Source organism: Meleagris gallopavo, chromosome 1 (assembly GCF_905368555.1).
Source record: "Meleagris gallopavo chromosome 1, MGAL_WU_HG_1.1, whole genome shotgun sequence".
In the NCBI taxonomy this organism is placed as follows: domain Eukaryota; kingdom Metazoa; phylum Chordata; class Aves; order Galliformes; family Phasianidae; genus Meleagris; species Meleagris gallopavo.
In genome coordinates this window covers 107,369,164-107,395,843 of record NC_139404.1, presented here as the reverse complement: position 1 = coordinate 107,395,843, position 26,680 = coordinate 107,369,164, and the positions used below count along the sequence as shown (strand labels likewise).

The 26,680-nt window shown below is 41.0% G+C and overlaps 1 protein-coding gene and 1 long non-coding RNA gene across 13 annotated transcripts; one reads left to right on the top strand and one right to left on the bottom strand.

The window, feature by feature from the left end:
• Positions 1 to 19,016, top strand: ZBTB21 (zinc finger and BTB domain containing 21). 12 transcript variants are annotated; one of them, XM_085208866.1, is made up of 6 exons: positions 460 to 1,752; positions 4,219 to 5,448; positions 5,673 to 5,815; positions 6,945 to 7,046; positions 8,786 to 9,019; positions 9,704 to 19,016. In XM_085208866.1, the coding sequence occupies exon 6, from the start codon at positions 9,717 to 9,719 to the stop codon at positions 12,885 to 12,887; it is 3,171 nt and encodes a 1,056-aa protein (XP_085064992.1). In that variant the 5' UTR covers positions 460 to 1,752; positions 4,219 to 5,448; positions 5,673 to 5,815; positions 6,945 to 7,046; positions 8,786 to 9,019; positions 9,704 to 9,716; the 3' UTR covers positions 12,888 to 19,016. The 12 variants fall into 12 exon arrangements, with proteins under 12 accessions (XP_085065074.1, XP_085065018.1, XP_085065046.1 ...); XM_085208939.1 differs by lacking the exon at positions 460 to 1,752 and having other exon boundaries at positions 3,340 to 5,448; positions 9,704 to 12,611; positions 12,753 to 19,016; XM_085208874.1 differs by lacking the exon at positions 4,219 to 5,448.
• LOC146545555 (uncharacterized) lies at positions 15,946 to 26,271 on the bottom strand. Its single transcript, XR_014879642.1, has 2 exons — positions 22,612 to 26,271; positions 15,946 to 22,378 (listed from the first exon to the last, which is right to left on the bottom strand). It is a non-coding gene; the product is annotated as an uncharacterized LOC146545555 (long non-coding RNA).
• Between the last annotated feature and the right edge of the window lie 409 nt (positions 26,272 to 26,680).

Below are 26,680 nucleotides of genomic sequence, written 5' to 3'. Positions count from 1 at the left end.
ATGACCTCATCCCTGGTGTGGGATGACGTCAAATTCAAGATGGATGGAATCACGGCGGTGGCAGCAGCGCGCGCGGGCGAACCGTGAACGGCGGCGCCGAGGGGGGCCGGCAGGGGGGGGCGCGGCCGGCGGCAGAGCGGGTGAGTAACGGCCGCGTCTCGCGCCCGTTTCGGGGGCCGCCCGCGCCGCTTGGGTCTCCCCGTGTACAAAGGCGTCTTTTCCTGACGTAACTCTGAGGTGTTTTTTTTTTCCCCCACCGAACGGGGCTGCGGTCCCCGAGCGGGGCACTGCGCCTGCGCCGGTTACGAAACTCCTCTCCTTCTGCCTCGCGCACGCGCTCTGCGCCGCGAGGAGGCGGCGGGCGCCCGTTGCGCCGACACGCACCCGCCACATAGACTCGCCGCGGCGCCTTCCGCGCACGCGCGGCGACTCGGCTCCGCCTCAACCCTGTTCCCCCCTCCGCCGGAACTGCGCCTGCGCGGAGGCTGTAGACGGAACGGGGGGCGGTGCCTCTGTGAGGGCGCGTGCGCGGCGCGGGAGAGCGGGAGCGGCCGTGCGTGGGAGCGTGGGGTGCTGGCGGCGCGGGAGGCGCGCGCTTGCGCCTGGCGGCGGGAAGGGGTGCGCGGCTCCCGGTCGTCAGGGGCCGGTTGGCAGCCTGGGGGGAGGAGCGGGGCGGTGCGGCGGGCAGGTGCCACCTGTGGTGTGGAGAGCTGCTGCAGAGCTGAAACGGGGATTCCCTCTAGGCTGCGAATTTCAGGGTGGGAAGGAGTTCGTGGGGCCAGCCTTAATGCACGTCCGAATTTCTCTTTAGTGTAGCTCTCGTTATTTGTCCCGATTCGATGTGGATCAGGTGAAATATCAAAGCTCTGAAACACTTCCATCTACACGACTTATTTTGGCGAGGGAGGACATACTGTGGAACTTCAACAAGCAGTGTACAAGCAGTTCTTAATAACTAAACGGCACTCTTCTGAAAGCTGTCCTGTTCTTGGGGGAGTGCAGTGGGAGGGGTTGGTGTAGATATGTAGATATGACATTGTGTTGAATTACATGATCTCACTTTTTTTTTTTTTTTCCCCAAGTACAGTGAAGCTCTTGCAGTTAAGATACTGTTGGAGTTTTCATCCTTAAAGCAATATTACCGTGGAAATACAGGTTGTGGGTTTTTTTTTAATACATTTTTATATAACAATGCTTTCGATAGGACATCAGGAGTAGTAAATCTGTATCATAGATAAAAGAGAGCTCTGTGTTATATCTGTTTTGTCTAAAGGCTGCTAGTTACTGTGTTCTGTTCTTACTTTGCTCAAACTGACAAACTAACTGCTTTGACTAAAATTTTCCACCAGCCTTATGATATTCTTGAGGGGGGGAGGAACTCCTGAGCAAACCTTAGCAACTGTTTTTATAAACCTTGTTTGCAAAACACAAATGATGTGGCTATCTCTCCCTAATAGGATCTAGCATACTTCTCTCTCTGAATCTGTTATTACACTCTGTCATGAGTGTTGTCCTCTCAGAAGAACATGTGGTGTTTTCTTCCTATAGAAAATCCATTCAGGATGGCTAGATGTGAGCATTTAAAGAATTTACGTGTCCCTCAGTGAGGACTTGCGGGGAAATTTCACAGCCTTTGGAGACTTCAGCTGTGGGGATGTGTGCCAGAAGAGAGTTTATCAAGAGTCTCTCCAGCTGTGGGCTTCCCAGAACCTGCTGGATCCAAGGTCACCCCTGTGGATGAAAATTAAAGGGGTGACTGTATATTTTTTTCCAGTGTGTTCTTGCTCTTCCACTAATTTCAACATTGCCTTTGATCCAAATCGGGAATCAAGTCATTATGAGTTAGGCGCTTTATTTAAACACTTAGCGTAACTTATCTTTTAGTACATCCAGAGAAGCTGTGGTGCCCCTTCCTGGAGGCGCTCAAGGCCAGGTTGGATGGGGCCATGGGCAGCCTGAGCTGGTGGGGGGCAGCCCTGCCCATGGCAGAGGTTGGGGTGGGTTGGCTTCGAGGTCTCTTCCAACACAAGCCATTCTATGATATTAGCAATTAATGCAGAAAAATGCAGGCATTTGTAAGAAGCTCCAGAAGTCATGCGTGCTATACGTTTAATTGTACATAAAGATAATAAATTAGACCACTTGTGTCCCCTCTCTTGTGTGGATCCCCAGAAGCTTGATATTGCTAAGACGTGGTGTTTTCTGGGCTCATCTTTTGTGTGTATGCAACGCTGGAGAATACTTGTAGAGAATTAAACAGCTGATGCTCTGATCATTTTGTCAGCAGTGGCTGGCTCTGCTTCCCTTACGGTTAGTTGCTGTCAAGCAGAGACATGCCATCGTTTGTGTTTGAATGGACAACTTTACAGAAAGCCATTGTGCTTCATTGAAGTTGTTTGTTTTTGAACTTCAGTAGCTGTGAAGCAGTTACCATTTAAAAACATCAAGTAATTTCCATTTCTAGTTTTCCAGGTTTTGAAAGCTGTTCTGTCTGCAAAGTAATGATGATCCCGTTTGTTAATGAGTGTGGTCATACGGGGGGTAGGGAGGAGCTGGGTGGAGGAAGTGGAGCTGTAACCACCACACAGTTTGTGTTGCACTGGGAGGTGCAGAGCTGTGAGTCATAGGCCATAGTTGCAGCTGTTTTCAGCTTTCTGTTAAAATTGTCAAGTTTAGAGCAAGTGAACTGCTTCCTAATGAACGCTGCTACACTGAATGGTCAGAGAACCTTAGAAAAGTTGGCTTCTTCATATCTTGCCCTTTATTAACAGTGGCTGAAAGGAGTTTTCTTTGGGTCACTTCAGTGAGTGAAAGATACCTGCACTCTGAATCTTGAAAATTACCAAGTTGTTCACTTGGCAATTTTCTAGTTTCAGTGCACACTTCAGCTATTAGAGTAGTTCAGCATGCTTTGGATTAAGGTTTTTTTACTCCTATACTTTTATTCTTGCACAAACATTAGTGTAAAAAATTACAGGGAATAATCTTACACAGGTTCCCATCCAAAATATACTATGCCAGGAAGAAGCGTCTTTATATTAAGAGAAATATTTCTATGATTATGATTGTGGTTTGTCATTTTCACTATGCCAGCAGATTTGAAAGCAGTATGTAAGTAGAATTTTATTGTGTATTAGACTAGTTAAAGAAAGAGCAGCTCATACAGCAAAGCAGGTGACCAAATACTATTCAACTTGCTAAGTATATCTCAGCATTACCAATAAAATAATAAATTCAACTTTTAGGAAGAATGCAGCCGTACAGATTTGGTGTGCATTTCCCCTTCTTCAAATTCTTGATTTCATGCATCTCTAATTTAAAAAGAAAAAAAAAAAAAAAAAGGAGGGGGTGGGGGGGGGGAGTCTTTTGAAATATTGCTGGGGATAGCTTTTTGTTCAGAGATTGTAGTGTACATTCTGCCATCAAGTCCTGGGGCTTTTCCCATGGGATTTTGATGGCAATGTTAAGAAACTTGAAAGAATGAAAACTGAAGACCTCCTTAGGAAAAAGGATTTTAAAATGCATTGATTTTTATTTGCAGCAGTCTAGATGATGAGTTGCGTATCTTGCAGTTGAGGTACTGAGGCCAGGACAAATATCGTATCAAACCATGGCTAATCTTCACGAACTCTTCCAAGAAGAATGAGAAGAGCTCCCAGCCAGCACGCATTCCTGCCCTCTCCCTTACATCCCGTAGTTGTGCAATGTCCTGGTGAGCTGGATCAGCTTGCCGAGCTGACAGTGAACTTCTCTGTCCTTAGAGGGGGAGGAGGTGCGGACTGATCCCTTCAATCTCTGATTAGATTGGACTGAGACTAAGGTGAAATCACACCCTTAAATGCTGCTTGTTTGTAAACAAGAATGTGAAAGGCATTGTGGTGGTACTCAGAGACTTTGTAACTTGGAGCTGTTTTGAGTGTCAGTTGGCAAAGTTCAGATGGGTCTGATCTGAATGTGAAAAACAGTTTCTGATTCCTGAGCATCTAATCTGTGTTAGGATAGTTGCTAGTCTGTCTGTAGTGGAGGGCAAAATAAAGAGACTGCAATAGTACAGAATTTCTTCTTTTCCTTTCATTAAATTTCTGCTTCTTTTGGTGCATGTGTGTGTCAAATAGTTTGAAATTATTATATCAGTTTAACGCATAAATATATTTCTCTCCTGATTTTTATGCTTGTCTTCCGAAATCTCCTGGCTGCCGATCTACTGGAAATGAAAAGATCTGTCTTCATGGACTTTTCAGTGTTGATTGCAGTGGAGAAAACAACAGTAGCAGTCAAAATCACATTTTTCAAAATCCAGAAGGACAAAATCCCCAAACTTGCAGCAAGAAATCACTTAAATGTTTACTTAGAAAAACAATTACAGGGTGCAGACAATCTGTAGGCTCAAAGCTTTTACTTCAAGTTTTAGTTAAGTGTCTGAAAAGGCATTTGACAAGCTGTAGTCAAGCTCAAATAATAAAATCCAGCACAGGATACTCAAGTAGAAGTTTAAGCGACGTAGGTTTCTTTTGCATCTGGTCTCTTGATTGATAATGAGGCTTCTTTCCACTTTGGGTCCAAAGCAGTACATGAGCAATCAGAGCACTCATGGCCAGGCAGAACTTGCCTGTGCTTCCCTGGTGACACCACAGGAAGCCTCTTGTGTTCCGAGACAGGGCCTCACCATTCTTATCTCTCTGCATTTTGGTGGGTTTCCCCCCACCGCAGTTATACATGTATTTCCCTTTTAGAATCACTGTTAAGTCTCTCTCATTTCTGTCTCCTCTGTGAGCATTTCTTCTTTTCCTGCATTTTCTTGTTCTAACTGCAGTTTCTGTCAGCCCTGGCACATTCTTGCTGCAGCACTGTGTCCTCAGGTGTTTTGGAACAGTCTTTCCTTACCTGCACCCCCAGGACGCTATTGATGTGGCTTTAGCTGACAGTTACGCGGTTATAATGGAAGTCAGCAGGCAACAGCAATGTCTTATGTATTTACAAGTATTAGTTGTTGTGATCAACTTTTTCATACATCTGCCTGATTCTATTTGTAAAGTTTCAGCCTGAGTGACTTCATTGCTTCTGAAAGTGAAGTTTCAGATGGCAAAGCAGATAGACTTGCTGACAAAGAACAGGCGGTTTCACTGCTTCTCTTACAGCAGCTCTGATGCATCTGACCTCTGCACGAGCTGATTAAGTTTCTCACCTCTAAATTAGCACATATATAAAAAGTTGGGTTGATTTATTTTTTTTTTTCCTGCCTCATTTTTGGGAGCTGAATCAACCTAGTGGGTGGTCACATGAGCAACTGAGCCGGTATAAGGTAGAGGACCCCAGGGCTGGAGCAGGAGGTGTGAGAATAAGGGACAGAGGACGGAAGGGGATCTCACATTGTGATGGCAGGGAGCTGGTGAGAATCAATGAACTGCTGTGCTAAAGAGAAAGATTCTTCACTTGTGAAGAGCTTTTGTGAGTAGAGACTTCCTTTTTTTTTTTTTTTTTTTTTTTTTTTTTTTTTTTTTTTTTCCAGTCATTTGAAATAGTGGAGATATCTTTTTCTGTCCTTGCTCAAAATAATAACTTTGCTCTTATTATAATATTGTGTCAAATGTGGTATTTCAGCCTCTGGAGGCTGATATCAGTAGAGGGCTGTTGAAGATTTGACAATAAAATTTCTTCCTCATCTCCCAAAGGTGCTCCTGCTGCACCTCCCTCTTCTGGATTTGGAGCCTCGCTGTCACTGTTCTTCCTGAGGACCAGTAGCACGTAACACCAGAGCACAGACAGTGAGAGATCTGGCGCACTCTGTCTCCTTGACATCACATCAGGGGACAAAGTAGGAAATAGCTTTGTTTCTAGCTGGTACTGAAAGCAGTTGGAAAAATTGGTTGCAAAAAAAAAAAAAAAAAAAAAACAAACCACAGATTATCAGGAAAGGGCTTAGGTAGTTAGTGACAAAATAATTTTCAGCCGAGGAAGTATGATTCCTCAAACACCTGGAATCAAATCTGTTGTTTACACACAGTCAGGCATGCCATTTGTAAAGGGGTTGAGTGCTGTCAGCCTTACATCAGCTTTACTGGCAAACTGCTGTAAGAATCTCTTGTCTTCCCAGAGCTGTTCCGTTCCCACAGTTTGCCTTCTCTTCAGTTATGCCAATGCAATTGTTCCTGGGATTGAGCTTTACTATGAGAAATGAGCAGCATTTGAAAAGAAATATTTGTTCTCTATGTATTGTCTGACCTGTTCTGTAATGCAGACCTGCAAATATTTATTCTAGCGCAGCTGCAGTTGTGACTGGCAGCATGCAGATAGGATGAACCAAGGGGAGAAGAAAACTCTGATTAACTTTGTTACCAAGAACTGTTCATGCAGTAAAACTTTAATATGCTGTGCTTTTACACTAGTAATCTTGTGGGTTTTTTGTTTTATTTTTTTAAATCTGTGTTAAAAGGCTTTCTGATGGCCTGTGTAAAGGTGTTAAAATGGTTCTGCATTTGTTTTTTTGGTTCTGAATTTGTTTTTTAACATACCATAACTTGTTTTATTTCTGACCATTGTGTTTAAAGGCTATGGAGCTGAAAGTCAAGCACTAGAAGTAGGAAAGACCAGGATTAAAGCTGCCTTTGCAGGATTAATTTGGTCCCCTGCCAGTTGTGTACGTTGCAGCCTTGGTTACTGTTAAAGTGCCAGTTGCACCAAAGAGGTCTGCCTCTTCTAGTGCGCAGAAGAAGCTGTGCTCTGCGAATGAAATGGAGGATTGTGCTAGGATGCTTATCTCTGTCTTGTGTAATGTAGTGTGTTCAACATGTCCTACGACTAAGGAGGAGTATATAGGAAGAAAAATGGGGGGCTGTTGGATTCCGTTTTAGATTTGTGAATTTTATACCAATCTGTAGAAATAGCATTACTGTGTTATGATGAATAAAGGAACACATAGTAACTGCACGGTGTTTATTCTTCAGGTGTCTTACAGAACACTCAAGGCCTGGGTAAAGCAGATTAAAATGAAAGGTTTGAAAATACTTCAGAACATTTGACCGTCTCCTACCCAGCGTGTCCTTGAGGTATGGGTTCAGCTGCAACTTTTAGTAGGTGTTTTTACCATTATATTTTAGTTCAAGTTTCCTTCAGAAATACATTGTTGTTTTGTTATCTCTGTAGACTATTTAATTTGCAACACAGACAAATCATATGAGTGTGAAAACTTTGTTTAAGATGAAAATAAAGGGAAAAATGCATTCCTGGAGCACTTGCTAATAACGTTTCAAGTGTTAACGGGTGCGCAGACCTCCAAGCTGGACTAGGGCCATTCAGACACCACTTTACATTGCAGAGGTGTCCAAAAAATAGCTCACACCCCAGATGGTACTTTTAAGTCAAACATAAAAAATAGAGCAAAACAGATGGATTTCTCACATTCATAGAAGCGTAACTGTTCTATCTTTTTAGAGAGAGTAGTGGAGGCATTATACATTTATAACTATTTGAGGTGAATTAAGGATAAATTAGTGTTAGTGAAATAATGCTGCAAGGCACTGGAGCACTCAACTGAGAGGCAGATCTAAAGAGGAAACAGAATTTTGCTTTTGCCCTGATACCATGAACTCATCTGGTAATTTTAGCTGTAAAAGTGGTAGCAGTGGTAGCTTAGTCCTGTGATATGACCAGTGTCCTGAGACACTGTATCCAGCATACTTTAAGTCACCTTCTCAGCATTACCAATTTAGACTTCAATCAATTCCTGTGATTGAAGCCCATTGGTTGCAAGTTTTCTCATTTAATAATTACAGGATTATAGCTTCTTAATTTTTTATTTTGATAAAATTGTCAGCTTTCATTGAGAATTGACAAATAGTGAAACCTTTTTGTTATGGTAGCATATATCATATGTAAGTATTTTAAGTCTCTTAAATCAGCTGCATAAAGAATAGCTTTTAACAGACACATCATTTACTTGTTTTTCATCACCGTAGAGGAAGGTAGTTAAAAATTTATACTGCAGGTTGTCTTAAACAGAATTGTAGGAGTGTCCATGGCAACAAAATAAAATTGGATATTCCTGATTTTTGTGCGTGTGTACATGTGCACCAATAGATAAAATTCAATTTATATGACAGAAGTTGTTTGCTCAAACTAGTTTAAAACCTGTTTGTCTTCCCTTGTTAAAACCTAGCCAAGAGAAGCCTGTTGAATTATGGAGACATTGTACAGTACAGAGTAGGCTGTGTTTTGAAGCAGTGTGGGGGTTTCTGCACTGCAGTTTAATTTGTGCTTATTGCACTCTTGGATGCATCTGGGACTAACTGTAGGTTATGGGCATGAAGTCCACATATAAGCTAATGAATAAGATGGAGAATTCAGTTTACTGATTTTTTTTTTTCTAGCAGGAACAAAGTACTGCACGGATAGTTCAGTTAAAATTATGAAATTTCCAAGAAACCAAATCCTGTTAGTGCAGGTCTAAGAATTAATACATATTTCATAGTTAGAAGTGTATGCACGTTAGCGCTCATTAAATATAAGCAGACATAATGAATTAGCCTAGATTATAGGTGATAATTCTGCCAGTATTAATGCCCTTTTCATCACTTCTAAAAAAAAAAACAACTAAAACCTTTTAATTTGTTTAGTTAGCAGGAGACTGTCAGGGTTGCTTAACCTTAAAAAGTGACTTAGTGTAACTAACTTCAGGTGTGTGTCCTTGCTTTGGCGGGGATAGAGTTAATTTTCTTCATGGTGGCTGGTATGGTGCTGTGTTTGGATTTAGGATGAAAATAATGTTGATAGCACACTGTTGTTGTAGTTGTTGCTGAGCAGTGCCTACACAGAGCCAAGGACATTTCAGCTCCTCGCGCTGCCCGGCCAGCAAAGAGCTGAGGGTGCACAGGGAGCTGGGAGGGAACAGAACCAGGACAGCTGACTCTGGCCCACGTGGATGTCCCATAACACGTGGCGTCACGTTGAACAACAAAACTGAGGGAGCTGGCCAGGGGGACTGCTGCTTCTCGGGAACTGGCTGGGCGTCAGTCAGCTGGTGGTGAGCAATTGCACTGTGCATCACTTGCTGTCTTCTTTTTCTTTTGTTCTTTCTTTCTTTTTTTTTTTTTTTTTCTCTTTCCCTTTCAACCTCTTCTGCCCTTATCTGTCTTTATCTTAACTAAGGAGCTCTCGCATTTTTACCTTTTTCAGTTCTCCCCCATCCCATGGCAGGGGAGTAAGCGAGTGTCTATGTGGTACTTAGCTGCCTGTTGAGCTAAACCACAACAGTATCTGATTCAAAAGTTTATTGAAGTAATTGCCAAGATAGATCTTCTTAAAGCTAAACTTGAGAAAAAGATGATCAACTGAAGTCATTAAATGGAATTCCTTCATGTGGACAGCTATACTGCAGGTAGAAAACACAATACCACCCCAATTCCCCAATTAAATGTGATATTTTTAGTGTAAGATCAACTGAAAGTATTTGAAAGTGTTCTTTAGCATGAGCTGCTTCTAATGCCTGTACATCTGCTGAAGTGAAACAATGTTATGTTAAATGCCATACCTTTGCTCCAAACAAGCTGTTTTCTTCAGTAGCATTGATGGTCATTTAGCTTGTTTATGAAGTACAGAGAGTTTAGGTTCATTTACATTATCTCTAACAACTGTCTACATAAAGCAATGTAGTTTTTTTTTCTTATTGTGTTAATAAGAAAATAATTCTTATTATGTTCTTTTTCAGGAACATCAGAATCATGGAGGGGCTCTTGCATTACATAAATCCAGCACATGCCATTTCACTTCTAAGCGCACTGAATGAGGAGCGTCTAAAGGGACAGCTATGTGATGTTGTTCTTATAGTAGGAGATCAGAAATTTCGAGCTCATAAAAACGTTCTAGCTGCCAGCAGCGAATATTTCCAGACTCTGTTCACAAATAAGGAGAATGAGTCTCAGTCAGTGTTTCAACTCGACTTTTGTGAACCAGATGCTTTTGATAATGTGTTAAACTACATTTATTCTTCATCCTTGTTCATAGAGAAAGGCAGTCTTGCAGCTGTGCAAGAACTGGGCTACAGCCTTGGAATATCCTTTCTTACAAACATTATTTCTAAGAGCCCTCAAGCTCCTTTTCCATCTTGCCCCATTAAGAAGATACTGTATCAAGATGAAGATGAAAGTAGTTCTCAGAAGAGGAGTGTCATTGTCTGTCAGAACAGAAGCGAAGCACAAGGAAAGAGTGTAAATCAAACACAGCATGATTTAAGCCATACTTCTAAACCTTTACCCTCTGCTGCTATCAAAACTAGCATTAGACCACAAGTAGCAAAGCCAGCTGAAACCCTTCACAATTTATCACTGACTGAAAGGAGATGGCTGAAAGAAAACCCTGGGAGCTATACCAAGTTTCACGAAGCTTCTGGAACTGCAGAGGATCAGAGCAGAGGTGGTTTAGTGAAAAGGAACACAGTGTTGCCTCAAATACCTTTAGCAGAGAAAGAAATTGCAAGTGATGAACCAGGAAGCAGTAGTCAGCTTTTAAGAGGAAAGGCTGCAGAGTTATTAAAAAGACCACGTCCGCCAGTCTTATCTCTGCGTGGCTCATCAGAATCTGCGTTTTTGTTACGAGAGGCCGGAAAAGGAAATGGTCAAGGTGAAGATAGGAATTTGTTGTACTACTCGAAGTTAGGACTAGTAATCCCATCTAGTGGATCTGGTCCTGAAAACCAAAGCATTGACAGAAGTGGTCCACTTGTAAAAAGTCTCCTTCGAAGGTCACTGTCTATGGACAGCCAGGTTCCTATTTATTCACCTTCTGTTGACCTAAAACCTTCACAGGTATCATCTTCCTCCTCACCAGGAACTACTGATTCCCAGAAGATATTTAATGTTGCATCTCAAAAGTCATGCTTGAAAGAGTCATCGGAGAAGTTAATCTTAGACGAAAAGCCACAGGTAATGCACCCACATCGCCTTAGGTCCTTCAGTGCCTCTCAGACAACTGATAGGGAAGTTTCTTCCCCTCTCACAGAGGTGCGAATAAAAACCGAACCTAGCAGTCCACTTTCAGATCCATCTGAAATAATAAGAGTTACAGTGGGCGACGCATCAGTATCTACAAATAAAGACTTTCCTTTTAAAACTGAGGATGATCATAAGGAACCAAGTGAACTTCCAGCAAAAAGGAGATTTCAAGCCGATAGAAGGCTACCATTCAAAAAACTCAAGGTGAATGAAGAGGGTTCTCCTGAATCGGAAGAAAACTTCGAGGAAGGCTCAAGCCCTACGCACCTTGATGCTGATTTTGCCGATTCTGATGTCAGTAAAGATGAATACAGTGAAATGGAAGAAGCAAGACCAAATAAAAAATTTAAATGCAAACACTGCCTTAAAATTTTCAGGTCAACAGCAGGTCTTCATCGTCACGTTAACATGTATCATAATCCAGAAAAGCCCTATGCTTGTGACATATGCCACAAGAGATTTCACACAAATTTCAAAGTGTGGACACACTGCCAGACACAACATGGAATTGTCAAGAATCCCTCACCAGCTTCCAGTTCTCATGCTGTTTTGGATGAAAAATTCCAAAGAAAACTGATTGATATAGTGAGAGAGAGAGAAATTAAAAAAGCTCTAATAGTTAAACTAAGACGTGGCAAGCAAGGTTTTCAGGGACAATCTACTTCACAAGCACAACAAGTCATCAAAAGGAATTTAAGATCAAGAACCAAAGGAGCCTATATTTGTTTCTACTGTGGAAAAGCTTATCGTTTCCTCTCGCAGTTCAAACAACATATAAAAATGCATCCAGGGGAAAAACCAATTGGAGGAAATAAGGTTCCTAAGCAGAAAGACCATATTCATATTGAAAGTCCTGTAGAAAACAAGGAAGTTTATCAGTGCCGTCTCTGTAATGCTAAGCTCTCTTCACTTATTGAACAGGGAAATCATGAGCGACTCTGTAGAAACGCTACTGTCTGTCCTTACTGCAGCCTTAGATTTTCATCCCCAGAGCTGAAGCATGAGCATGAAAGCAAGTGTGAATACAAGAAGCTTACTTGTCTTGAGTGTATGCGCACCTTCAAATCATCCTTTAGTATTTGGCGTCATCAAGTTGAAGTTCACAATCAGAACACGATGGCTCCATCAGAGAACTTTTCTTTACCTATCCTGGATCACAATGGAGACATAACTAGTTCATCAAGATTGCCTCCTCAATCAGAATCCAATAAAATAAACAATTTTGCTGTAAAGGAAGACGGAGTATTCAGTGACTCATCAGAACAGATTAATTTTGATTCTGAAGATTCCTCTTGTCTGCCTGAAGACTTAAGTGTTTCCAAGCAGTTTAAAATTCAAATCAAGGAAGAGCCTGCAGACGACGTAGAGGATGAGGTCACTGAGACAAGCAGAGAACCAAAGGAAGTAGTTTCCAACAAAGATGCCGGTTTGTGGCCCTGTGAAAAGTGTGGGAAGATTTTCACTGTACGCAAACAACTGGAGCGTCACCAAGAGCTCTTATGCTCTGTGAAGCCGTTTATTTGTCACGTGTGCAACAAGGCCTTCCGAACCAATTTCCGGCTGTGGAGTCACTTCCAGTCCCACATGTCGCAGGCTGCAGAGGAGTCCACAAATAAGGAGCCTGAGGTATGTCCACCAGCTAATTCCCCATCACCACCACCTTTACCTCCGCCCCCGCCACTACCCAAAATCCAGCCTTTGGAGCCTGATAGTCCAACGGGCTTGTCTGAAAGCTCCACTACTACTGAAAAATTATTTGTACCGCAGGAGTCAGATACGCTCTTCTATCATGCTCCACCACTCTCAGCAATCACGTTCAAAAGGCAGTACATGTGTAAACTCTGTCACAGGACTTTCAAGACAGCTTTTAGTCTTTGGAGCCATGAGCAGACACACAATTAGCTTTCAGAGATACCTTGAAAAGCTGATTTGATGGAGGCTGTTTTCAGGATCTCGGATGTATGCCGTGTAAACTTGAAATTTAAGAGGATCAAAACAACAACGATGACAGAAGATTCTGAATTTGTGATGCTGCTTGAATTTGGAGATTAAGGTAAACTAACTTTGTTAGTAGGTAGAAAGCTGGGTAATTAAAGATAATATGGACTGGGATCTAATAGTAACAGAATAATTTTGATTTCATTTAACACTGAAATGCGATCGCATCTGGATTCTATGCATGGATCTTCATCCTGTGATGTTGGTGTGTGCGTGTGTATTATATATAGAGTTATATATTAAATGGAAGAGCAACAAAAATTTGGATTCTAACTGTGAGTTTATAGTGGTGAAATACTGTAACCAACTTCATTGTTTGTTGTGTTTTGTTTTTTCTTTTTCTTAAAGAAAGCAACACAGAAGCTCCATATAAATAGCTGCCATGCACTTGCAGTTAGAGAGGAAGTGGATGGAGTGTCTTAATGTATTGACTTAGGTCTTAGAGATCTTTAGCAATAACGAATAAACCTCACGTTTCAGTAATCCCGATATTATTGGATACGAATGTTTGATATTTTAAGGGAACATAAAATTGTTTTGTTGTTATATGGAACTTGTGCAAATTAAAGTAGAATTTAAAATCAGCAATATTATTAATAAGATTTTATATTAAAAAAAAAAAATAGCAGCAAGCCTGCTTTCAGCCATTTAATTATAAGTTTCTAAGGAGGAGTGGGGGGAGGGGGTACATCGCTTTATATAACGTCCCAAAGACTAATTTACTATGAATATTTCAGTAACTAAAGTCATTATATTGACAGCCATCATAATGCAAATGTTACTGTTTGTAATAAGAACTAAGATTGAATGGATGTTGGATAAGTTTCATAATTTTGTTTCTGCTATTTGTACAACTGTTTGTAATTCTAACTGCAAAGGAATGTATAAGTATTAAGGAAAAAAAAAAAAAGAGCTCGGTAAGGGATAGAAGATGACTTGTGTTCCTACACTCAGTGATAAGCTTGGCCATGAGTACAAAGATAAGTTTTAACATAAAGTAAAAATGTAAATATTTATATAGACATCTGTATAAATGAAGAAGTATGTATTTGAAATTTGTATTAAGCGTGCATATCCAGCTCAGAGCAGAGGAAAAACCATCACATTGCTATCACTGTATTTTATGAATACAATGCTTAGTATATTTCTTTCTGCTGCTTTCTATCCTTTGTGGTACTGTATTGCAGTTTTCTTATCTGTTGAAAATCATGAGAATAATGTGCTGCAGACACTTTGTGCAGTTCCATTATTTTACCACAAGTCACAACTGGAGCATTTAGTAAAAGTCGAATCATAGATACTTACCAGAAACTACAGCAAGGGTCCAAAATTACTTTGTTCAAGGAAATGTTTACCCAGAAGTTGTGGTAAATTAAATGAAAAATTGTTCTGCTGGAATTTAAACTTCATGGAGTAGTGCAATGAATAGTGAGAACATCAGTGATGAAAATGGTATTTATGATTCTGACTAACTTTACTCTGGAAGTTGAGGGACTGAGGTTGCAATCCACACTATCTAGTCAGAGCCCAGTCTTTGCTCACTGAGAAGAGCAAGAGTTTGGTCACCAGTTTCAGTGGGAACAAGAGTGAGGCTTTCATTCTATTTAGCTCTAATAGTGCTTTTTTTCCCCAGCATCCTACACTCAAAGTTAGAAAGTATTGCTTGCTCGTACCAGCAAAAATAAAGCACCTGTGTAACTCTTCAGGATCTGAGGACGAGCACCCTCATTTAGGCACACATGGGAAAAGATTTTTCTCAATTGAAGTCCAAGTGTGCCACTGTTAGTTTTCTCCTAACAGAATTTTTTAGTGTTTTTCCTTCAATTCAGTTTAAAAATATAGGCTCAGTGTGGACCACCGACTTTCCTTTTTTAGCTACCAAAAAAAAAAAAAAGCAGTGTTATTTTCAAGCCTCTCAGTTCATTTTTTGATGGAAATATAAAATTGTTGCTAAACATTCTTTTTATTCTCTTCCAGGCAAACTTGATCACAACTTAGTCATGTTAACCTGTCACTATCAGTTAGGTTCTTAAAAAACCTGATAAGATTAAATTTTTTTCTTACAAGAAATGCTTACTGCACTTAAGTAACCTGATTTAACAAAATGCGAAAAACGTATGGACTTGCTAGGTATGCTTTAAATGTACTTAAGAAATGTGTGCATAGAAAATATGAAGATGTTCTTGCAAACTGATACCTAAGTTTTCATCAGTTATTCCTCTTCCCAACAGCATAGTAGTTTATATCCAGCCTTTCAAAAATCAGGGTACTTTCCAAAAGAAAATGGTAACTAGTCAACTATGTTACAGTCATTGAACTTCCAACTGGGTATCTGATACATGGTGTGATGATTAAAAAAAAAACCACACTTAAAATCAAAACCTCACACAATATCTTTAAGAAACGACCTTCTTCCTAGCACGCTATGTATTATATTTAAAAAGAAAAAAAGTTGGGTCTAAATAGCTTCTTCCTAAGCGTTTCTTCAGATTTTCTTAAGTCTCTTTTTAACTTTAAGCGTGTTCTGTGTTTAGTTTTGTTTTTTAAATTCAGTTCCTGCTTTGTAAGGAATTAAGGATATCTGAAGTTTAAATATGAGATGTTTATATAGTAGTTCTGGTTTTCTATTAGCTTTTATACAGTACCTTAAAAAAACCCTTGATAGAAGTGTTTATTTTGGAGGATACGGAATAAATATGCTTCCACTTATATAACTTTAATATATGTTTAAAAAGTTAAATTATGGAAAAAAAATGTTAGCTGTTTGTTTATAAATATCTTCTGAAGAGTGTCTAGCTTGGCCACAGCCAAAATAAAAGGCAAATTTATTGATACAAAAACCTGTCCTCATCATATTTTGTTTAATTTTGTAATTGTGTGCTGAAGTGATGCAAATATAGAGCTCTTGCTAAATACAAAAAGGGTTTTTTTCCTTTAAACTTGTGACAGGAATGTGCAGATGTTTTAATATATATAGATTAGAATTTTTACTTCTTTTTGGTTGTTGTTTTTTTTTTTTTAATATAGTTTGTCAGATAAATCTCAGCGATCTATACTGCTTCAGTGGAAGTACAGTGAAAACTTCTGTTGCATTTAAGAAAGCAGGGTTGAGCCATAAAATGTATTTTGGTTTGGGACTTATTTTCCTTTGAGGCACTGTGTTGGCAAAGGTCTCAGCATGTGATTAAGTTCCAATGAGATCAGTCTTAACATTTTTTTTTAAAAAACATGCTTAGGTTTTTTGATAAATTGGGACCATGGTCACCCACTGAAAGTGAGAGATGACGTATGGGTTTATTTTTTATGTTCTAGAATGAAAAGTTAAATGAGTTTTCCTCTGCATAAAAATGGCATGTACACCTAAAATATAATTCTGCAGTCTTATAAAAATGAAGGACATCAACCAGTAAGAATCTACCTGAACTGCTGTAAGACCTTTTGATATGGTCCCCCACGACATTCTTGCCACTAAAGTGAAGAGGTATATATTTAAGGGTTTGACTGTTTGATAGGTAAAGAAATGGCTGGATGGCCATGTGCAAAGAGTTATAGTCAACAGCTCATTGTCCAAGTGTAAGCCAGAAACAAGTGGTGTCCCCTGAGGGTCCATATTGGGATCAATACTATATAGTATCTTCATGGATAGTGGGATTTCACAGGGATAGTGGAGTTGAGTGCACCCTCTGCAAGTTTGTGTATGATGCGAAGCTACTCAGCTTATTTGGTTGATAATTTAAGAGGGAAGAGACGCCATCAATGGGGTCCTTGATAGGTTTGAGGAGTAGGCCCCCTCGTGAAGTTCAACAAGCCAAGAGCAAGGTCCTTGCTTTTGAGTCAAGGCAGTTTTCAATTTTAGCATAGATTGAGTGATGACTGGATTGAGAGCAGCTCTGAGAAGAAGGACTTAAGGGTTCTAGTAGATGAAAAGCTTGACACGAGCTAGCAGTGGGCACTTACGGCCCAGAAAGCCAACTGCATCTTGGGCTTCATCACAAGATGGCTGACCAGCAGGGCAAAGGAGGAGATTGTCTCCCTCTGCTCTGCCCTTTTGAGGTCCCACTTGCAGCACTGCATTCAGCTCTGGGACCCCCAGAACAAAAGATACATGGAGCTCTTGGAGCAGGTCCAGGGGAGGCTACATGGATGATTAAAGGGCTGAAGTGCCTTTCATGTGAAGGCAGGCCAAAGGTGGTGGGCTTGTTCCATCTGGAGAAGGCTCCAGGGAAACCTCCTTGCAGCCTTCCACGATTTAAAGGGGACCTACAAGAAAGCTGGAGAGGGACTGTTTATGAGGCAACATAGCGATAGGACAAGGGGAAGGAACCTTAAACTAAAAGATGAATGATTTAGATTAGATACTAAGAAAAATTTCTTGCTCAGAGGGCAGTAAGGCACTGGCACAGGCTGCCCAGAGAAGCTGTGGATGCTCCATCCCTGGCACTGTTCTGGGCAGGTTGGATGGGGCTTTGGGCAACCTGGTCTAATGGGAAGTGTCTCTGACCACAGCAGGGGGTTTGGAACCAGGTCTTCATAGTCCCTTCCAACTCAAAACATTCTATGATGCTATGATACTTCTTGTATTTTATTATATTTTATTTCGCATAAGGAGAATAGAAACATCCTGACAGCTGAGAAGATAACCTACTGAAGGAGCAGGTGACACTAGACTTTTTCTCACGTCTTCCAGAGTGGAGATGTAGCCTTATCTGTGAACCAAAACACACAGCTGTAAGATTTGCTCCTGCATTTCCTATATAAGCAAGCATTCTGGTGGCATCCAGTAGAATACATTTTGTTTTATTTTGCTACCTTTTTCCCCCCAAATAGCATGTGCAGGTTTGCTCTGAGGTTACACGTACTCTGTTTTTGTTCCAAACTTCAAGTAATAAAACTAGAAGCTCCACACATGGGATAAGGACAGACTTATGTCGAACTTCTTGGCACTAACAGTGAGGGTGCAAATATCTGGCATGAGCCTGTAGTCTGGCGTGTGCCTATACTGTTCAAAAAAATTGTTTACATTTTCCTACCAGAAGATTTAGATAAAAATCACAGTAAAGTTAGGATTTTTTCAATGTTGCTGTTGATTAATCAGTGTTAATTTTTTTTAATTATTTTTTTTTGTTAAACACAGCCTGATAGTATTTTTAATGTCATTGATTCTTGTTTATTTAAAACAACTTGTGAAAAACTGTACTATAACTGTTGTACATAAAGGGACACTATCAAGAGAAAGAGTGTATGCTATAAATATATTAAAAATACTTGGTATGAATAAATTCAAAGAAAACATGAGCTAACACTTGAGCTTGTTAGGCATGAAGATAGCTATTAAAGGCATTTTCCTAAATTGTTGCAAAGGTGCCAGAAAAATAGATCTGAATTCTGTGGGTGGAGCTCGCTTTCATGTTGCTTTTTCTCTAACCCAGAATAAAGGACTTGATCTATTTTTCCTTTGTTGTTTCTTTCAGTGATACGTGGTACCTTTTCAAGATGCACGCTTCTCACTACTGCAGCGCGTTTAATTAAAGCATGTGTGTAAAAGCAGGGAAAAAAAATCTTTTTGCAGAATACGCATAAAGTACACATTTTAAAGCTTATTCTTGACAGTGTCCCTTTTTAAAAAGCAGGAAAATGGAATCACTTGTAGTATTTGGGTGCGGGGAGATAGTTTGATGCAGTTTCTAGAAGTTGGAATTATCCAATATATTTGCTATGGAATTTTCCAATTCGTTACACAGAATCACTTGTCATTTAAACTGTTATAGAGGTAAGGCAAAAGAAGCTGTTTTTTTAATCCTGTATACCTTACAGTTGTTGTATATCAATTCGATACAACAGTATTGGATTGTAATTAAGAATGGGTTTTTACTTTTTTAGGACAGAGACTTAATAGCTTAGGGTAACTTTTTCTTTAACGCAATGTAAATCCATTGCTGCTTTGTACAACTTTTTCTACTGTATGTTTTCTTTACTTAGAACTTGACTAAGAAATGTTGGCGTCCAATAAACTTACACTTTCTTTCTTTGGAATTACTGTGTTTTCTACTGAAATCTCTTGGCAAAATGTGATGTTATTGTGCATACCATTGTGTCTGTGGGATGAGAATTTTGTTTACAAAAGAGCTTCTTTTGATCCATTTGCTGAAAGTAAATGATAGTTTTTACATTACCGAAATAATGGCTCTTTGTTTTAGTAAGTGCCCCTGCAAATGTTTTATTGGAAAATACAAGGAAGCCAACTGCTCTAGAAAGTCTGATAAGTGCTTAAGCAGTGCTCATGTTCTGCTTCCTCCTCAATCAGTGATTCAAATAGGATTTATGGAAGCAAGGTGACATCAACTGAGTGTCTCTTTCATCTAAAACCGAGTTGAACCAGAGTTCAGAGCTTGAACGTACACTGGCAGGAATGCTTGTGGTATTTCGCAGTGCTGTCATCAAAGCAGTTTTCCTCCATGTGTTTCCTTCTCCAAAAACTGTGGATGAGAGTGCAGTATGTGGATCCAGAAAATTATATTTTTGAGGAACAGCATTCCTCTCTTCAAAGTAGCAGAGACCTATCTTTGGAAACTCTTAGGGCTGTTTTCTGAATTTTCTCCATTCCCTGTCTTCTGTCCTTCACCGTTTTCCATTTATGCACTGATGAATTTAAATCACATTTAATACAAAGAGCCACGGTCTCAAAAGAGTTAATCTTTAACATCTTTCCTTCGTGGGTGGGAAGGGTGAGGCTTGCAGTGAGAGCATGTGCCTAGCAGTTATCTGATATTTTCACCTGTGTGTATGTGGTCTTGTTGGAGGTTGGGAGGGGCAGTGGGTGAGGTGGAAAGCTCTGGAAGAGCTGAAGTATGGGGTCCATCAAATACTAAAAATGAAGGGTTGAAAGGACTCTCCAGAGTCAAGAGGATTTCTGCCTTTGATAATCCCCTTTGATAATCTCTGTGAAAACAGAGGCAAAGAGCTGCTGGCCTGTTCATCCACGGAGCACCATCCTGTGTGTCAGAAAGTGAGCAAACTGTGGAAACAGAGTGGGGAGAGCTGCTGTCTGACCCATTCAGAGAAGGTAAGTTGCTGGGTGCTTGGCTCCCCCTTCTTTCTGCATAAGGAACTAACCTCCAGGGTTTATTTGGAACCAGTCAAGATCTACACACTGTCCCCCCTCTGTTACTTCTACTAACATCTGCTTAAACGTTTCACGGAAGATGTCTGGTTTGGAGAATGTAGAACCTCTGTTTGACATGAAAGTCAACAAGAAAGCCAAAATGATAAAAAGTTACTGATGATGTATTGAATTTTGTGCCTGTTTTCAGGCACAACAGAAGATAACCTCATGGTTATCTTCTGTTCTAATTCCAATGGTGTGTTTCTAAGACAATTGCTCTGCAGACATATCCAGCACCTTTTTCTTACTCTTATTACTCATAGGACATTTCCTGTTATCACCCTTTTCTTATTTCCAAACGCTGGATACATTTTATTGTTAGACCCACATGGATAATGTTTCTACTTCCAGTTCTGAAATGCTCTGGCAATAGAAAATTTCAAGGTGTTGGCTGCAATGAAGCAACACACACAACTCTCCTCTTCTGTTTGCATGTGTTGAAGGAGTACATGAAAAGCAAAGCTAGCTTCTTTTTTTGACATTGTCTCTGCAGTTTTAATACAACCCTCAACAATATCTTAATGCTGTGTCATTTAGAACCTAGAGTGGATACGGCTCTTCAAGTCATGGAGCCTCGGCTGCATGCGTTAGTTTAAGCTGATACTTGAGGGCACAGGCTCTTAACTAGCAACATACACAGTGAAGGGTGCCTGAAGCCAATGAAGCTGTTTAATATGAAGCAGTGATGAGGCAGTGTGGCCTGGTGGGATTACTAGCATCCAGGGATGCTTCTGCTGGAAGGAAGAGACTGTGCTGGAGGTTTGCAGACACCACTGGTGGGTGTCTGTAGGAACAAAGGGCAAGGAGCAGAGGTGGGAGAGAGAAGGATGACAACAGCAGATCACGAGATGCAGAAGAGAGCTCACTGTGGCCCTATTGAAAACAAGAAATTGGCCTCAGTTCTAAGGTGTCATTTGTGGTAAATGGCTCCTTGGCTCCTGCCTTTTCTTTATTTCCTTAATGAACAGCTAGGAGTCCCTAGGGTTTGACACCTCCTAACCTTTTTTGGTTGATGAGAAACTGCATTCATTCCTTTAAGTTATAAAGTCTATCAAAGAGCTTATGCAAGAAAGAGTTTCCAAAAGATTGTATAATCGTAATACTTCCCCTACAATATTGCATTGGAGGAAGTCTGAATTCTTTTAAAACAAGCTTTAAAATCTACACACCCTGAGAACATCCCCAGGCATGGCACCTAAACCCGTGGAGATACATTAGCAATTTCTCCACCTTACCACCAGTGCCTGTGGGTCCTGAAAAGATGTGGATCTAAAACCAGAGTAGGATGTACAGAGCAGTAAACACAGTTCTGTTGGCCACCATCCCCCTTTTTCCTTTCACAGGTGGCTAGTCCTTGCCTTCAAGCACATCACTGGCTGTGTGGGGCACCCTGTGTGTAGTTCAGTTAGTGTCAGGGCAGTTACCACTGCTCTGCCGGTAAAGGGAAAGGTAAAGCCTTCCTCTTTGCATGGCAGCCCAGGGCAGCAATAGCAAGGCAGCTGCTGTTTGCTGCTGCCTCCTCTTCACTCATCAGTCAGCTGCAGCTAAATGCCACCAGAAGGAAACTTAGCTTTGTTAGACCACTTGTTTCATCATCAGAAGAAACACAACTGAAGCATGCAAATGCTTTTTTAAAAGGAATAACAAATATGAAAAACAGCAAACTCACCATTACAGAATCACACCATAAGTAAGTCTGGGGAATAATTACTGATAGACATAATGACTTTTGAAATTAGATAGCTTTTTGGGAAGTATAATACAGTTCAGGAGGCTCAGGAGGAGAATTGAGTCTTAGTTTTGCGGAAACAGTCTTATAATCTATTACGTGCCTCTAACTCTATATGGGCACTAGGAGGAGCCAGAAACTAAAGACTGCAACATCACACCCAGCGAAAGAGCCCCACCAGAACACACCACACAGAGGACTCTCCCTCTATAGATGTATGTTTGTACATAAAAGCGTGAATATGTTTAAAATTGGCTCTGTTGCACGGCAATTGCTGAGTTTGGAGAAAATTCCTTCTTTGGTCAAATACTTTATATTTAGACTTTCATCTAAAAGCCATCCTCTTCAGTACTTTTTCCACTAACCAAAACATTTTCTGCTCAAGTGACATCTGGAAGTGGAGAGATGAAGTGCATTTCCAGACTCTTCTGTCTTTGTCCCCCATTTGGTCTGCCAAGATAGATGCCAGTTTACCTCAATGGCTTCTGCAGTGCAGCCAGTTCTCTGAGAAAATACAAGGGAATGAGTTATAATTTAACATCTATTATGATAATGTATACTCAACACTCTTGCACAAAAAGTGAACTCACGAATGAAGATATATATATATATTTTTCCCTTAGAATCATAAAATATCCTGAGGTGAGAGGGGACCCACAAGGATCGAGACCAACTCCTGGCTCCACACCCAGCGTAAAGAGCGGTGCCGAAAAGCTCCTTATACTCCAGTCCCTCACCTTTGCCTATGCCATACTCATAGCATCCTCATACACGAGCGTTGTGCAGCTGAGGTCAACCATCGCCTTCTGTGAGGCAGCTCACGGTGCTGTAAGCGAGCTCAGCCATCTCCCACCGACTGAGCCGGAGCTTCCCGGCCTCCGGTACTACTGGCGCTCTCTGGTGGATGGAATGTAATTGGCTCCAGCAGACGAAAATAAAGAAGAAAACTAAAAAGCTGACGGCGTGTTTTAGTTTATAGAAGGTCAGGATGCTTTCATAGAATCATAGAATCGTTAAGAAAGACAACTAAGATCATCTCGTCCAACTTTACTGCTGCATCGTAGTAAACATCTTTCTGAAGGGTCAACATAATAGGAAAACAATACTCTCAGAAATACCTTTCCTTCTTTTACTGAATCTCCAGGTACAAATAGTAGGAGAAAGGATTGGCAATTTGAGGCACGATGACTGTTATCCACCTTTGCTCCTTTTACAGATCATGATCACTCTGGTACAGACTATGTACCCAGATGCTGGATGATCGGAAGGTGCAACTCCACAAAGAAAAGTGGTTATAATACAATAAAATTATAAGAGTCTTCTACAAGTAATGGAGGAAATACTTAAGCTTTGATGAATAAAGCAGGCCAGTGCCATTATTTTGGTGTTTTTTCTCCACACATCTAGGCCCAACCATATCTCAACCTCCAAAGATCACATAGAATTGTATGAGTTGGAAGGAATACTTAAAGGTCATCTGGTCCAACTCCACTGTAATGAACAGGGACAACTACATCAGAGCCCTGCCATCCTGGCCTTGAGTGTCTCCAAGGATGGGGCATCCACCTCCTCCTTGGGCAACCTGTGCCAGTGCCTCACTGTCCTTATTGTAAAATACCTTTATCCTTATATACAACCTAAATCTCCCCTCTCAGTGTGAAACCATTCCTCCTTGCCCTATCACCATTCTTTGAGGGTGAATGGTTTCCAAAGAAAGGACAAATATCCAAAATGTACCAAGTTGGTTCCATCATTGGCTTTACAGCTTTGCTTTATATCTGAACACATATATTGAAAGGAATTAGGTTTGGTCAAAAAATAACATTGTGACCATTTTGTTTTGAAACTTAGCCAATTTGCTAACAGTTACATTTAATGGGACATGGCTGTTTTTTTCAATTTTTTATTTTTGGGACTATACCTGTATATTAATAACATATGTAATAACGAATCTATAAAAGCAATTTCCTGATTAAATGAAAAACTCAGCTCCTGGCACTATGCCTTCTTAAGCACTTAGGAGATTTAGGTATTTGGGCAAAGAAGAACTAAATGACCTAAATGAAGTCTTTCTACTGAGGTCAGAGTGGAAATATTACAGAGCAGAGATTGGTAAGCATCAATACATAATAGATAGATCGGGTATCTCCTGATCTCACAAAAGAACCAAAAATAAGAATAATTAGTCAAACTGAAGTTCTAATGATGTCACCATCTCATAGCCCTTCTGTATGGAGCATGACTCCTTTATTAAGAAGAGGATGTTCTCTGTAGGTCAAGAGGTATAAGGAGCTGTTCCCAGACAACTGCTAGCCATGCTCCCATGCTAGCACCTAGCTATTAAAGCTTGTTTAGTCACACTTCCTTTGGTTGCAGACTGTTGACCATCTTCCAGCAAGGCTTCCCTGGGCATTTCACCCCATCCTTGTCCCAGCCCTTTGCACAACCATCACTCTTTCTCAGAGAGCTGTCACAAAACGGGAAATATTTCTAGTATCTCAAGCCACGCGAGACAAAACAGCTGAATCTCACCTTGAAGAAGGATGCAGAAAGCAGAATGGAGAGTACAAGTAAGAGTAGGTCAAAATGCATAGTGAAAAAATGCTAGTGAGCTCATCTAGCTTTAGGACTGTGCTTCTCCTTGCCTATAACCATTGAGCAGACTTGCCAGGTTCAGGCCTGTCACCCATCCCTGGCACAGCTGGTAGAAGTGTGGGAGAGAGGTTGAAATGCTACATGTGAAAGGGATGATGGTCTCCTTTATAAGAGACCAAACAACCTGCCCAGAGGTCACATTTCATATGTGAAAATGGATGCCCTACCTCTCTTAGTGGAGCTGTTAGTGGAAAGCATGAAGTGCTCTCATTTCAGGCTGACTGCTGGGCTAGCAAAATCTCCTAAGGAAGACATGGTTATAGGCATGTCACAGTGAGAATGGTATCCCACCACGTCCTGGGTTGCTGGAAAAAAGCCTTGCTGGGCAATGTGCGGCTTTGCCAAATAAGCTCCTCTTATACTTGTATTGCCCTGACAAAACCCTTTGCTTCACATTTCATGTTAGACTGCAAGAGGAGCCTTATTTGAATCTTTTCTTTCTTACATCTGTGTAAAAATAATCTAGAGCTCAGAGACAGAGAATTAGTTGGGAACTTTGAATTGTTTTTATCCCCGTCGTGTAAGTTTATGGCAGTTGTGTAAGTGGGCAGTAATTGAGCCTACAGTTTTGGTGGTGTTTTTTGATTGTTTTTGGTTGTGTTTTTGTGTGTGTGCATGTTTTTGGTTTTTGTTGTTGTTGTTTGGTTTGTGGGTTGGGTTTTATTTGTTGTCTTTTTTTTTTGTTGTTCTACTTACAGATTTAAAAATGAGATTGATGAAAAGAACGATGATCTCATCTGCCCTCTGCTTACATCTGCACCACAGGACTCAGGGTCACCTTCCAGGTCCTCCATCTGAGTGCACACACTGCTGTGCCCCAGACTAAGGCAGGGCAGGACCTTGACATGTACCATTCCCACCTTTCCCCATGCTAGGCCCTAACCACCGTTCCTTCCACCTGCAGCAGACCTGGAAATTTCAAACAAGTAGTCAAGCTCCTAAGATACTGCCCTTATTCTGTCTGCGGGAGGAAAACAGCATCTCTGGAAAGCCAGATGTATGGTGAATCCAGCAGGTAAGACATATTATTGTTGCTCATCTGCTTGAGGTAATTTTACTAGAAACCTGTTCTATGTAGACGGTTTTCTTCTTGCATTTCTAACAAAGTAAGCGAATTCATACCTCAAAGGACCAAAATTGGATATGTGAGGGAACTGTGATGAACGATGCCTTTATAACTCTCTTTTTCCAGAATTCTTGTAAGATCGGGAAAAGGGTCTGCACCAGAGGGTGGTGGGCATGGAACGGGCTGCCCAGGACAGTGCTCTCAGATGTAGGGTTTGAGTTTTGGATGTTGCTGTGCAGAACCAGGAGCTGGATTCAATCACCCTTGAGGGTTCCTTCCTGCTCAGAATATTCTGTGATTCTATGATCAACTCTTTATCATTCTTACATGCTTCACATTATTTCAAGCTTGTTTTGACATAATCACTAACAAAGATGTGTACTTTCTAATTAAAAGGAAAGCTGGGATTTGGAAAATACAAGGCTTGATTAATAGAAAGCCTAGTAGCAAGTCAAAATCACAGTTCCCAGCTTCAAAGTACAACTAATTACTTCACTAATCACATCCCCAAAGCTATACTTTGATGAGTACGATTCCGGATGCTCAGAGAAGGCTATTCCAAGTTCACCAATACATGGAAAGGAACGTAATTAAATATTAGCTAATGCATAGCTTTGCTATAGTTTCAAAGTAAAAAATGTAAAGTATTTCTAATAACAAGATAGAGTCTGGTGAATCTCTTACATGGGAAGATAGAGCCAGGGTCTTTTGAGAACTGGAGCACTGGGGCTCCCCCTCAGCAGCACTGCTGTGTTGTGTGGATGATGGAGTTCTGGCACAGGCTGCCCAGAGCCTGTGTGCTCTTTTCCTTGGAGACTTTCAAACCCCAACGGGACGTGGGGCTGGGCATCCTGCTCTGGGTGTCCCTGCTGGAGCCGGGGTTGGCCCAGATAGACCCAGAGGCCTCTTCCAGCCTCAACCGTGCGGTGCCTCTGTACTGTATTCCCGTTTTCCTCCAGCCTTTGCTTCTAGCTGTGAATCTGCTTGAAAGCGCCGAGTAAACAAGCACTTGCCGTCAGGTCTGCCCGCATGCTCCACTTCTGCACCCCGACATCCGCGGGCAGGCATCGGGCAGGTGAAGCCGT

Excerpts from the sequence above, each read along its gene's own strand:
- ZBTB21 (XM_085208948.1), top strand. The coding sequence starts at position 23 with ATGACGTCAAATTCAAGATGGATGGAATCACGGCGGTGGCAGCAGCGC.